This window comes from Coenobita brevimanus, chromosome 26, assembly GCF_032717465.1.
Source record: "Coenobita brevimanus isolate Jiangsu-jjx chromosome 26, ASM3271746v2, whole genome shotgun sequence".
Classification (NCBI taxonomy): domain Eukaryota; kingdom Metazoa; phylum Arthropoda; class Malacostraca; order Decapoda; family Coenobitidae; genus Coenobita; species Coenobita brevimanus.
In genome coordinates, this window is record NC_136979.1 from 48897411 (window position 1) to 48911558 (window position 14148).

Below are 14148 nucleotides of genomic sequence, written 5' to 3' on the forward strand. Positions count from 1 at the left end.
TAAAAACCAGAATCGAACAAACCGCAATGACATTACGAGGAATCCATCTGACCGAAACGAAACGAAGCCAACGCGAGAGAGTGAAAAGAGGCGAAAGTGACTGAGAAACGCACGAAGGAATATGAACCCTGGCGATGGAAATGAGGCCGAAAATGACTGGGCAAAAAAGGGTGGCGAAAGTGAACGTTTGGCGAAGATGAGGCGGAATTGAAGATGACTGCCTTGATGAGGAGAGAGGTGGGGATGGTGGTGGTGGTGGTGATGATGATGATGGTGATGGTGATGAGGATGGCAGACTGTATGCAGGTTGACAGCGATGAAGACCAAGGTAAGGAAAGAGGATGAAGAGAGGGAAGGGAGGACGGACGGACAGGGAGGGAGAGAGGGAGAAATGAGAGGAAGGGAGGGGGGAGGGCAATGACGGGGAGGGGAGAGGGAGAGAGATGGAGAAAGGGAGGGAGGGAGGGAGGGAGGGACAGGGAGGAAAGTAGGGAAGGAAGGGGGGGAGGGAGAGAGAGAGAGAGAGAGAGAGAGAATGATAATGGCCAGTGATGAGCAAAAGAATTTTGTTAAAGAAGTGGAAAATGAGTGTGTGTGTGTGTGTGTGTATGTGTGTGTGTGTGTGTGTGTGTGTGTGTGTGTGTGTGTGTGTGTGTGTGTGTGTGTGTGTGTGTGAGAGAGAGAGAGAGAGAGAGAGAGAGGCAGGTGAGGGAAGAGGGAAGGAAGAAAATGAAGTGTCAGGATGAATAAGGTGAATGTGTGGCTAAGAGGAGTAGGAGGAGGAGGAGGAGAAGGCGGCCGAGAAGGAAAAGGAGAAATAGAAGAAAAGGAAGATACACAGAGTAGAAAAGAGAGCAACGCGTGGAGGAGAGAGAGAGAGAGAGAGAGGAATTAGTGGAAGAGGGAGGGAGGGAGGCAGGGAGGGAAAGGTTAGGCATGAAGGTTGTTGCGTAGTGTAGTAAAGGTGTGTGTGTGTGTGTGTGTGTGTGTGTCCTTAAGGATGTTTGTTTAAGCTACTTGTGTACGTTTCCTTATTATACTGTGTACATATGTATGTGTGCATGTATGTTTCCTTGTAAATGGTGTATGTATGTATATGTGTGTGCGTGTTTGAGTGTGTACAGTATGTTAAGCACTGATTGCTTGTTCGAAATTGTTTTTGTCCCTACGGAATGTATGTAGGATAATTGTGTGTGTGTGTGTTTGTGTGTGTGTGTGTGTGTGTGTGTGTGTGTGTGTGTGTGTGTGTGTGTGTGTATCCAAGCCTGTACCTAGAAGAATATACGCGTATCAGTGCATGTGTGTGTGGGTGTAAATCACGGTATATCGGATATTTACATTCGCGGAAAACTCTAGGGACGCTGCAACCCACGTTTTACTTACTGCTTCTTGTCATCTCAGTGTTTATTATTTATATTTTTCATTTTTGTTTATTATTATATTTATTATTTTATTTGTTCATTTATTATATTGTTCGCTTATTGATGTCTTAGGCTGTTTTTTTTTTTTGGAGGGGGGATTTGTTTCCTTTAAATATTCTGGAGGTGGGATTTATTTTTCCTCTGAATTTTGTGGGGGGGAAGGGGATATATTTTTCCTTTAAGTTTTCTGAAGCTGTGTATATGGATTATTGGTATAAGGTTGTACAGGGACGCCTTCATGTTGTACTACCTACCTACCTACCTACATACTGTACATCATACATACATATATCATATATACATACATACATACGTACATCCTACCTACACACCTACCTACCTACCTACCCACCCACCCACCTACATACCTACCCTCCTGCCTACTATTACTACTACTGTTATTGTTATTATTATTATTATTATTATTATTGTTGTTGTTGTTGTTGTTGTTGTTGTTATTGCTATTATCATACACTTGGCGATCAAAAAGATAATCCTGCATTTTTTTTTTTACTTTTCTTACGTGAGGTAAAAGATAAAATAAATGGTCAGTATTTTATTTCTCTCTCTCTCTCTCTCTCTCTCTCTCTCTCTCTCTCTCTCTCTCTCTCTCTCTCTCTCTCTCTGACGGTGGAGGGCAGTAAGGGAAACAGATCCTTTGTTTCCCTTACTGTCGCTATTGCCTGTCAGGTCAGTGGTGCTTTTTCTTTCTCTCTTTGCTTTATTTATTTTTTTTATTTACATATTTACTCTTTCCTTTTATACTTATATTCATTTATTCATTCTTTCTTTCTCTTTCATTCTTCCTCCCCTTTTTGTACTTTTTAAAACAATCTCTCTCTCTCTCTCTCTCTCTCTCTCTCTCTCTCTCTCTCTCTCTCTTTTGCAGAGTCCAATGGTAAGTGAAAGGGATGGACGTTTGGGCTATTTTTGCAGGACACTTTTATGGTAGATATGCTCTCTCTCTCTCTCTCTCTTTCTCTCCATTTTTTTTTTTTTTCTGGCCCTACGAGAACTATTTATAATTGTTAAAAAACGAGAAAGAATGAGGGGTGAGGGTTGGGGAGGGGAGGGTTGGGGAGGAGGGGAGGGTTGGGGAGGAGAGGGGAGGGGAAATGAGGGACGTAATTGGGGAGCAGGGCGGAGAATGTTTCGTTTTCTTGTTTTTTGTGTTATAATTTTTTTGGAAATGTGGATAATGAGTGCATAACCTACTTCCGTCCTGAACGCTTTTATGACATTTTTTTCTTCCATTTTTTCCCGTTTTGTTTCGTATTGTTTCATCCTAACTACACCTATTTAATCTACTAATTTAGGCACTAAATGGTTTTATTTAGCTTAGATCAGATTGTTTAAATTTTTTCACCTTAATTGGTCTTGATTTTCACCTTAATTGGTCCAGAGTTTCACCTTAATTGGTCCAGAGTTTCACCTTAATTGGTCCAGAGTTTCACTTTAATTGGTCCAGAGTTTCACATTAATTGTCTCAGATTTTCGTCTTAATTGACCCAGATGTTCACCTTTATTGGCCCAGATTTTCACCTTAATTGGCCCAGATTTTCGTCCCTTCGCGGTACAGTTCACGTTGCTCAGTGGGTAGAAATGATGCTCCTGCGGCTCTACACTTCTTCGTGACTAGCATTAAATTATAGTGTTAATCAATTGCTAAGTGTATTTAAGATGGAGGGATGGTATTTTTAGGCAGAGTTAAATTGGCGTGTAAAGAAGGGAAATTGCTATGAAATTCTTAGGACTTCGCAACCCATATTTCACTTACTATTACTACAACTGCTACTACTACTACCACCTCTCTCTCTCTCTCTCTCTCTCTCTCTCTCTCTCTCTCTCTCTCTCTCATTTCGACTTTTTTACACTTATAATCGTGGGAAAAATGCTATATATATATTTTTTTATTTCTCCAGTTATTTTTATTTTTATATTTATTTTTTCTTGATATTACTAACTCACATTTAATCAGTTGGAAATAGGGTTATTGTGATTAGATATGAATATTTGTTTTAATTTCGAAGGCTTAAAGGAGGGGCAATATGTGTGTGTGTGTGTGTGTGTGTGTGAGAGAGAGAGAGAGATCCTGCCAAACACTAGAGAAGTATTGTTTGTTGGTTTAGGATAGTGATGATGATGATGATGATGAGAGTTCTCCCCAGTACACCACACCACACCATACCACTAATATACTTTCACTTATTACTTGCAACCTCCCCTTCTCTTACTACTATTGTTGTCGGGGCCAAATATGATTAAAAATTGCTCTTGTCACCAAACCATTGCTGGTGTTGGTGTAGGTGTTGGTGTAGCGTTGTAAAGAATACCAGAATACCAGTCTCCCCCGCCCCTTCCCCGCGTCTTTCTCTCTTTCATACCAGTACATACGCAGACACATGCACACAATTTCCTTCCCTTCGTTTCTCATCCTTTTCCTCTGTTATTTCTTTTCCTTTTTCCATTATACTCTACACACACACACACACACACACATAGTTCCCTGTACTCGTATTCTCTAGTCTCTCTCTCTCTCTCTCTCTCTCTCTCTCTCTCCCAACACCAAAACTTCACTGACCTGATAAATAAAAGTAAATCAATAAAGACCTTACCTGTCCCGATCACACCTGGATGCTTTATTGGTAGTAACACCTGGGTATATTATTAAGCTTTTAGATGGGGGTATTCAGAGAGTGCATACCTCTTTTGGCCGATGACGGGTTTTTCATTTTTTTGAGTTAACATTGGGTTATGATGGAGTCTTGACTTTTTTCTTCGCTTTTTCTTCCCGTTGTCTTTTCTTGTATTATTCTTGTCTTGTTTATTTTTCTTCCCCTTGTCTTTTTCTTGTCATGTTTCTTCTTGTCTTCCTACTCCTCGGTCTTGGGAAGAAGTCTTGTAATGAAGGCGATGAAAACAATATTATTTAATACCTAGAATAAAAACAGTATCTTTAACACTAAGAATATAAACTATTATTTAACACTAAGAATAAAATCATTATTATTTAACATTGACAATTTAAGGGAGGCTCCTAAGACAACGAAGCTCCTACTCCTTCTTCTTTCAGGTTGGGTGTGAGTTTGCATGTTTCTTTTCTTTCTTTTTTGTTTTACCTGACCCCCGGTGATATGTGGCACTACACCTGCCCCACATGTCTTGAAGGTTGTGTGTGTGTGTGTGTGTGTAGGGGTCAGTGTGTGGGTGTACCTGCTAGTGTGTGTGTGTGTGTGTGTGTGTGTAGGGGTCAGTGTGTGGGTGTACCTGCTAGTGTGTGTGTGTGTGTGTGTGTGTGTGTGTGTGTGTGTGTGTGTGTGTGTAATGAAAGCCGCACACGCAAGAAAGGAGCACTGCCAATCTAAAATAAATTGAATGCCACACCAAAGACCGCCCCCCCCCCACACACAGAAACATTTTGAATTTTTTAGGTGTTTTTGAGGTGTATTAAATCACATGGTGTTTGGTTCAGTAAAACACACAGGTGATCCGAGCAAGCGTCAAAGGGTTCAGTGCGTAAAAACACCTACACACTGACCCCTACGCACACACACACACACACACACACACACACACACACACACACACACCTAGAGCGAGACTAGCGGCCAATAGTTGAGAGAGGAAGCCACATGCTGTTTGCTTGACACTTGTTCCTTTGTTGGCTTAAGCCGGTAGAGAGAGAGAGAGAGAGAGAGAGAGAGAGAGAGAGAGCGTGTATGTGCATGTCAAAGCGCGTGGGTTTGGCTGTGTAAACAAAGTAATGTACGTTTATGCTGATGTGTTTTGTGTATTCGTATGAATATGTATGTACGAATCTGTATATATATATATATATATATATATATATATATATATATATGTGTGTGTGTGTGTGTGTGTGTGTGTGTACCCTAGTTAAATATAGCCCCTCCCCCCATCATTTTATTTCCCTTTCCTGATAACACGTGTATTTTTAGCCCTCTCTGTAACTACCCTGAATTTTTGTTGTTATTGTTTTGTTCTTGTTATTCTTGGGATCATCATCATCTAGGCAGAGAGAGATAGATGGAGGATTAAGAGTAATCCATTCATATTTCTTCTCACCCCAATCGTCCTCCCCCCCTCTTTCTCTCTCTCTCTCATATATTTATATATATATATATATTTATATTTATATATATATTTATATATATATATATATATATATTCCTTCTATCTCCCCATTACATTTCTTTGAACTTCATCCTTCAACCCAATCCTCTCTTCAGTCATCATTCTGGTCTTTTTTCTCTTCTTCCCTCCTTGGTTTCCCTCCGTCTCTCTCTCTCTGTCCCCTTCTTCACACACACACACACACACAAACACACACACACACACACACACACACACACACACACACACACACACACACACACGGAGTGGAATGCATGGTGGTTGTTCGTTGGGTGGATGAGGAATGGAACACAGGTGGATGGAGGAAGTGGAGCAATGAAGAGTATTGATCGGAGGGTGGAAGATTGTGTGGTTAGGTGATGGATAGGCATGATAGATGCAGGTAGATAAATAGATGTATGGATGGACAGATATATTGATAGATGCTTTGATGGATGGATGGATTTTTATTGTCTTTCTTGAACTTAAAAATAAAAAAGGCCAGAATCCCGGGATCATCATGCTAAACTGTTCCGTCAAGCCTCGGGCCCCTACGCCTCACAAGGGCTCGTCAGTTAAGGAACCTCCGTAACACCTCTTCCTAAATGATTTAGTTTGCATTTTACACCTTACTCTACTACTTGGTGTTCCATAAATTATTCCAGCCTCAGCATAACCTGCATAAATAACGTACAAATGGGTATCAGCCTGCCATATCATCGTAAGTAGGAATGGCGCAGGTTCAGAGTGGCGTCCACTCTTACAGGGTATAGGAGCATCCGTGGGAAAACGGTCGCAAAGCTTAGTTGTAAGTAAGCTTTATGAACTAAAAGACCTTCGCTATTCAAGTGCAAAACTACTCGCAAAGTCTTGCTAACCTTTGTAGGAGTCGCAAAAATATCGACTTTGTTTTTCCTTTTCATCAGTCATAACTCCAAAACAAAAAGGCGTACGCGAGCCTACTATACACCAAAATGCTGCTTGTCAAGTGTAGATGTTTCTTTTCATGTTTAGAAGAGTATTCAGGCTACGGCTTGCGAGTTACGGCCTGAAAACCGCATCGCGGTCACCCGTAAGTACGCCATTTTGCGCAGTATTGGTTAGCTACAGCTCGCCCACAGTTAAAGAACGTACCAAAACACTTCATTCCACGGGAAGGCATCCTCGTTTTGGTCTTTCACTATGCTATGCATGTAACAATCCAAATCTGACAATTGCTTTATGCATAATTATACTTCAACAAAGATATCATAAACTAGAAAACAAACATTTTCTTGTAAAATGATTGTTAAGACGTAGGAGTGGCAAAAGTGCGCAGATAAGAGATGATACAAAAAGCATAGAAACAAGAGAGCAGTCAGGATGGGAGGAGATTTGGAGACATTACTACATTCCACCAGCTACAAGGCTGTGACTAAAGTGTGGAATGTAGTAATGAGTGTAAGTCTCCAAATCTCCTCCCATCCTGAATGATCTCTTGTTTCTGTGCTTTTTTCATCTCTTATCTGTGCACTTCTGCCATTCCTACTTCTTAACAATCATTTTGGAAGAAAATTTTTGTTTTCTAGTCCAAAAATAAATCGCGTAGGAAGAGGTGGTAGGGAGCTTCCTTAACCTTTGATGTTAGCGCTTTTCCGTTTTTGGATATCGCATGTTGGTTGTAGCGGTAGTTGTAGTATCACGGGGGAATGTTATAAGACACAGGTAGCTATTTCACGCTGGGCTGTATATCACGGAGGTGTTTTACGAAGATGTGACTTCACGAGGGTAGGTATTATATCGTCACAGGAGGTAACTAAAAAGCACTCTGAGAGCGCTTACCTCCGCTAATGCCACTGCTATTAAAAAGGATCCGGATCCGTGGAAATATTGTGTGGAATACACAGGATCCGAACCCGTCCCCAAATGTAATCAATTGTTCCCTGGCCCATGGCCCACTCTTCCACAAAATGTTATTGAAATTCATTAAAAACTTTTGGAGGTATTGTGCGGGATACATAGGGTCCGGATCCGGATCCGACTCCAAATTTAATCAATTTTTTGGCCCATGGACCACCCTTGCACCAAATTTTATTGAAATACTTTTGGAGATATCGTCTGGACAAACAGACAGACAAACATAGGTGAATACATAACCTCTTGCAGTTTCGTTGGCGGCGGTAATATCACGGGGGAAATTTCGTCACGGGAGTGATATCACGGGGGTGGAATGATCACGAAGGCAGCCATTATCGCCCTGGTATCATCACAGAGAACAGCCAGGATGGGGCTACTTTGAAGGGGTACTTATTTAACCCCTCGGTGGCTATTTCATGGCGTAATATTCTCACGGAGGCCGTAATTTTTCGGGGAATCTTCACACGCACACACGCTGCTCCCGCCCAAGGTACGATTTTCATGGGGGTCGCGATTTGCTGGGGGGTACAGTGTTTACACGGGGTATGATTTACACGGTGATATAATTTACACGGGAGTTCAGTTTACACGGGAGTACGATTAATATGGGGTTAACCTTGACACGGGGGTGGGTGAGAGAGAGAGAGAGAGAGAGGTGGAGGTGGAGAGATAGGGTGAAGGAAGGAGGGAATGGAGGAATAGGGTGAAGGGAGGAAAGGTCGGGGGGGCGTAGGTTTTATACACGCGAGCGGCAATAATCTCTGGGTTAATAATCGGTGCAGGAGTATTATTAACACGAGATTACAATGGCGGAGTTTGACAGGTATTTACAGCGGGCAGTTATTCGCACGAGTATAATAATCCTGTATTGTGGGCGGTTGTGCACGCTTCCCCTATTTACACCGGGTCATGAGGCCTTGTAACACCTTTTCTCTAGCGATTAATTATTGAGCACGCTTGCACCAACGTTACGCTGGAAGCGGTAAAGAAAGTTGCGCAATATTTTTCATCATCAGCAAACACGTGCGGGCACACACAGTAAGCTATTTCCTGTGCCTCCCTTACATCAATCGAGACAAACTCTCTGAAAAGCTTTCCAACTGTTTTCATAATTATACTGAGAGAGAGAGAGAGAGAGAGAGAGAGAGAGAGAGAGAGAGAGAGAGATGGAGCAAAGCAAACTTTCAGCCTAGGGGTCGTGGAAGACCCCAGCGAGGCTGAACGTAGGGGTGGTTGAACAAAGTATATCACAGTGTTAATAATGATGCTCTTTTTTTCCTGTCTCAAGCACCCTCATGCAAATGGTTTACTTCTGGGTTTGCCAAGGAACACAACTTCTATCTTTCTCGTTCATCAAATTCTACTTGCCACTCACATCAGTGCGACAATTGTTTGTGCCAGTTTTTCTTTATTAAAGAAAATCCTAAAGGTGTTTTTAGATCTTTAGACTTTTTGAACACGCGCGCTCAGGCCGTTCACGTGTGCATGCCATTACCTGGCGCGTATTTATTTCTGCACTTTTTTCGTATCACAGGTGACATGAGTTTTCTTAGCGAATTTTTGTCAGGGGTTCATTATTCGTATTTATTTTTACACCTTTTTCACATGATGTAAAGTCGGCATCCCTCCATCTAGAATCCTGTAGCATGAGATGAACCACAAGAACTTAGCGCTAGTCATGAAGAAGTGTTATGGGAAGGATGTAGAGCCGTAACATTATCTTTTTCTGCTGCTGAGCTACGGGAAATAAGCTGCAAAAGGACGAAAATCTGCGCCATGTTAAGATGAAAGAACAGAAACAAAAAGGCTAAATAAGTCGCTAAGGAAGAGGCGTTACGGATTATCCAAATTGGCCAGAAATACTCCCCCCATCCCCCCAAAAATGCAAATTCGGCCTCGGTAATTTTGACGCAATTTTCCAGCCAATTTCTTCAGCGAGAGAGACGAGGTATAATTTGGTCTTTTTTTGGCAATATATATTTTTGTCAACTTTTTTTTTATATATATTTTTTGCAATATATATTTTTCGTCCCCCCCTTTTTTTTTTTTTGCATTACATATTATTCGTCAGTTTTTAAAATACTTTTTGGCAATATATTTTTTTACCTGGCCGTCAGAAAAAGGTTTATGGATTTCCTGATTATTTTTTCCTTGAAATTTTTACTTTTAGCAATAAATTCGTGTGTTTATGAGATTACTCTTTTCGTGTGGTTCATTCTCTCTCTCTTTCTCTCTCTCTCTCTCTCTCATATGCAAGTTTTGGTTTTTCTTATTTTTCTTTATTAACGGAGATAATGTCATATCAGTTATACTCTGGTAGGTTACAATTATCTCTGTCTCCATGTCTGTCCGTCTGTCTATCTATCTATCTGTCTATCTATATCCATCTGTGTATAATTATGTCTCCAGCTATATATCTGTCTGTCTGTCTATATCTGTCTACCTATATCTGTTCATGTCTGTCTACCTGTCTGTCTAACTCAGTATTTCTATTTATCTGTCTGTCTGTTTATCTGTGTACACATATACGTACGTGCGATAGCTAAAAAATTAATATGCCTAGCCCACAATCTGTGAGAGAGAGAGAGAGAGAGAGAGAGAGAGAGAGAGAGAGAGATGAATAAATGGAGTCTTTTTGTGCTAGATTAATATAGCCTTCGTAAACTCCTTCAGAACGAGAAAACTACTCCGAAAGAAATAAGGTAGAAATGACTGGAATATGAATAGGTAGATAGATATATAGAACAGGCATATAATTGGACAGATAGGTAGAAATGACGGGAAAAAAGATAGATAGATAGAATAATTGGAATATAAATAGAGAGATAGATAGAATTAACAAGAATATAAATAAAATATGCCCTCAGGCTGAAGGGGTTGAAGTTTTCCGTGTTGGTTATTTTTCTGTGTTAAAAATAAATAAATAAAATGCAAATAAAGACGCCAGCGGAATGAAAGGTTGGACGTTGTAGTGTTTAATATTCTCTAGTAAAAATAACAATAAAAATAGATGAAGATTGATAGATAGATTGATGATTGTGCCAGTAGACTGAATTTTTAAAAACTCTCGTGTTATTCTTGCCTGAGTTTGATGTGGTGGTTAGACGTGGTGTGGTGTGGTGTGGTTGTGGTGGTGGTAATGTGGTGAGGTCGTGGTGGTTGTAGTGTGATGTGGTTGGGGTAGTGTGGTGTGATGTGGCGGTGGTGTGATTGTGGTGGCGGTGTGGCTGTGGTGGTGGTAGTGTGGTGTGATGAAGTGGTGTGGTATTTTAGTGTAGTTTCAGCTCAGATGGCTACTGGTATATTTGAGTGTGATATTGGATGGTAGCAAAGTGTAATATTCTGGTTATAGTGACGTTTGTGGTAGTGTGGTGGTGTGGTGTGGTAGGGCGTGCAATGCGGCCGTGCAATCCCAGCAACGAGCCACACCTCTGCCCCTTCGCGTGCAACACCACCACACCACCACACCACTACACCACCACACCGCCGGAAAGAAAGAGGAAATAATAATAATAGTAATGCTGGATATGTGAGCTGGGGGAGGGGAGGGGAGGGAGGAAGGAGGAAAGGGGGAGAGAGGAGGAGAGGGAGGAGGATGAAGAATGAGAGAGAGAGACAGAGAAAGAGAGAGAGACGGGGATGGCAAGGAAAAGCTGGCGTGAAAGATGTTGCAAAGGAAACGATTGAGGGGAGAAGAAAGGTGCAAGGAAAAAGGGTGTGTCTTAAGCGTGTGAAGGGCAGGTTGCAGAGAAAGAAGGTTGGATTGCAAATTAAGAGGTGATGTTGGAGAGGGAAGATTTGGGGAGTGGCATCTGCAACACCAGAAGTTGCATAGGGGTTGCTGCTGTGACGTCACTTACGTAGATTGACCCAACCTGACCTAGCAGAACGAATAATAAAAAAGGAAAGAAAAAACAAATCCAAATCAAATTGAATAGAAAAAAAGAGAGAGGTAAAGAGAGGATACGAAATGAAACAAAAATGAAACGAATAAAAAAAGAAAGAAAGCTAAATAGAGCAAACCAAATCAGGCTCCTTTAAAAGCTACTTTGAGGACTTACTTTGAAGACTACTTTGAGAACTACTTTGAGGGTCACTTTGAGAGCTACTTGGTTTGCCGGTCCCGAGTATAAAATTTTCTTAACATACAGCCAAGAAAAACATGGCGTCTCAACCCTGTCCACACAAACCTGTATTTTCTAAGATGGAATGGCCTACGAGGTCAAGGTCAAGGAGTTGATGACCTAGGTGGGGGTTTTCTTAGTGTGATTGTATTTCTGCTACCTCGTGATAGCTTTAACACACACACACACACACACACACACACACACACACACATATTAATGAGAGAGAGAGAGAGAGAGAGAGAGAGAGAGAACACAATAGATCACCTGGAATCCAAACACAGGTACATCTCAGTAATAATTAACCTGCGTGGCCAGACAGACCAGGGCTAAGGAACAACAACAGCAGCAACTACTACTACTACTACTACTACTATAGCTTAGAGGTATGAAAAGATTACCAAAAACGCAGAAATAAAACCTCATTTTCGCGGTCACAGTGTCAGTAACAAAAAAAAAGAAAAAGAAACGATGGTTCGGGTTAGATATGACACCGAGAAACGATAGAAAAAAAACTCACACACAAAAAATACACCATCTATCCCGGTTCATAATCGGTCCATCAATCCAGCACACCCGCTGCACCAATGCCCACTGTAAACACCAAACTCTACGGGGTATGTTTGCCCGGTTTCACCCTTGTGGCCGTCTTTAATACACCGGATCAGTCTGTCATGTTTAATAGTTCAGTTGTGGGAAAAGTTTAATTGGGATGATTTTGTGTTAGCGCTTCTAGGTTTGGGGGGTATCTTTATTTATCTATCTGACTGTCTCTATCTGTCTACCAGTTTGTGCGTGTCTGTCTGTCTGTCTGTCTTTGTGTCTACCTGTCTGTCTATCAATGTGTCTATATTTGTCTGTCTCAGTCTGCCTCTGTCTTTCTGTGTCAGTCTATCTGTCTACTCATCCATCGATCCATCTGTCTATCTATCTATCTATCTGTCTGTCGAGAAGGAAGAGAGGGAAGAGAGAAAAATTATATACAGTATTATAGGAAAGTCTGCAAGGATATGATTGAGAAATGCAAAGAATATGAGAGAGAGAGAGAGAGAGAGAGAGAGAGAGAGAGAGAGAGAGAGAGAGAGGATAAGCAGTATTATAGGGAAGTTTGCATGGTAACGATGTTAAAGATGAAAGGAAAAGAGAAAATTTGAGAAAGAGAGAGAGAGAGAGAGAGAGAGAATGATGGAGTAGGAAGTTAGATATAGGAAAAAAGATGGAGAGAGGTAGGAAGGGATGATGATGGATGGAGGGGATGAGGGTGGGAGGGAGGGAGGGACGGAAGGAAGGAGGGATTTGGAGGAAAGAGAGGGAGAGAGAGAGAGGGAAAATGGATGGCTGGCAATTATTCTCCTTTCCGTTTCTCCATTCTTTTCTTCTGTCTTTCCTTCCTTCTTTTTCTTCCTTCTTCCTTGAGTAATTCTTTTCTTCTTTCCTTCATTCTCTTCATGTCTCTACTGTTTAATTCAGTGTTTGTTTCCTTTTCCATTCATACTCCCTTCCTTCAGGTTTTCCTTTCTCCAGTCATTCATTCTTTTATTTCCTTCTTTCTTCCTTTCTTTTTCCTTCCTTCTTCCCTTTTCTCCTTCCCTTATTCTTCCCTTCCTTCTTTCCTTCCTTCCTTCCCACCTTTCCTCCTTCCTTTCTTTCCTTCTTCCCCCTTTTCCTTCCTTCCTTCCATTTATCCTTCCTTCCTCCATTTTTTCCTTCCCTCCTCCCTTTTTTCCTTCATTCCTTCCTTCATTTCTTCATTCTATTGTTGATTCTCGTTTACTCTGTTCTCTCTCATTTCCTCCCTTCTTCGTTCCTTTCTCAGTCTTTTCTCATTGAGCTTTTCGTTCAGTCACTTCCTTGTTTGTTCTCGTCTCCCTCCCTCCTTCCTTCCTTCCTTCCTTCTTTCCTTCCTTCCTTCCTTCTGTTGCCTCCCAGTCATCATTTTCATTCCATTCTCTTTTCCTTTTGATTTTCATTTTGTGCATTTCCTCTTTTCCTTGCATTCGTATCTCTTCACTTCCTCCCTCTTCCCATCTTCCCTCTCTCCCTTTCTTCCTTCCCCACCCTTTTACTTCCTTCCAGCCCTCCTTATCCCTCCATTCTTCTCTCTCCTTCTTTCCTCCCTCTTTCTCCTCCTTCTCTCCATGCCTTCTTCACTAACCCCTCCCATCACATTTTCATAATTCTTCAGGAAATGTGATCCCACTTTTCCTCATTTCTTTCCCTCTTACTCGCATCTCCTCTTATTTCTCCCTCCTTCCCTCCTTCCCTCCCTCTTTCTTCCGTACCTCCCTCCTCCCTCCCTTTCTTCCTCTCTGTCACACTCTTTCTCCCTCGCCTTTATCTCACGGCTTCTATTCTTCCTTCACTCCCCCCTCCCCTCCCCGACCCCCCCCGTCTCTCTCTCTCTTTCTCTCTCTCTCTACGGATAAGTGAATTAATAAGGACAAGAAGAGAAAACCAGGAAATTAAAGAAAACGAGAGAGAGAGAGAGAGAGAGAGAGAGAGAGAGAGAGAGAGATGGGAGGGAAAGAAAATATGGGGTATTTGTGTGCAGTAGGTCCTAGTTAAGTAATTTT

The 14148-nt window shown here is 41.6% G+C and overlaps 1 protein-coding gene across 1 annotated transcript in view; it reads left to right on the plus strand.

Moving 5' to 3' along the window:
* The first annotated feature begins 213 nt into the window (after positions 1-213).
* The window catches only part of LOC145394038 (uncharacterized), a 160440-nt gene continuing 146505 nt past the window's right edge, over positions 214-14148 (plus strand). Inside the window, exon 1 of the mRNA XM_080268008.1 lies at positions 214-328. Coding sequence (XP_080124134.1) covers positions 214-328 — 115 coding nt within the window. The remainder of the gene's footprint in view (positions 329-14148) is intronic.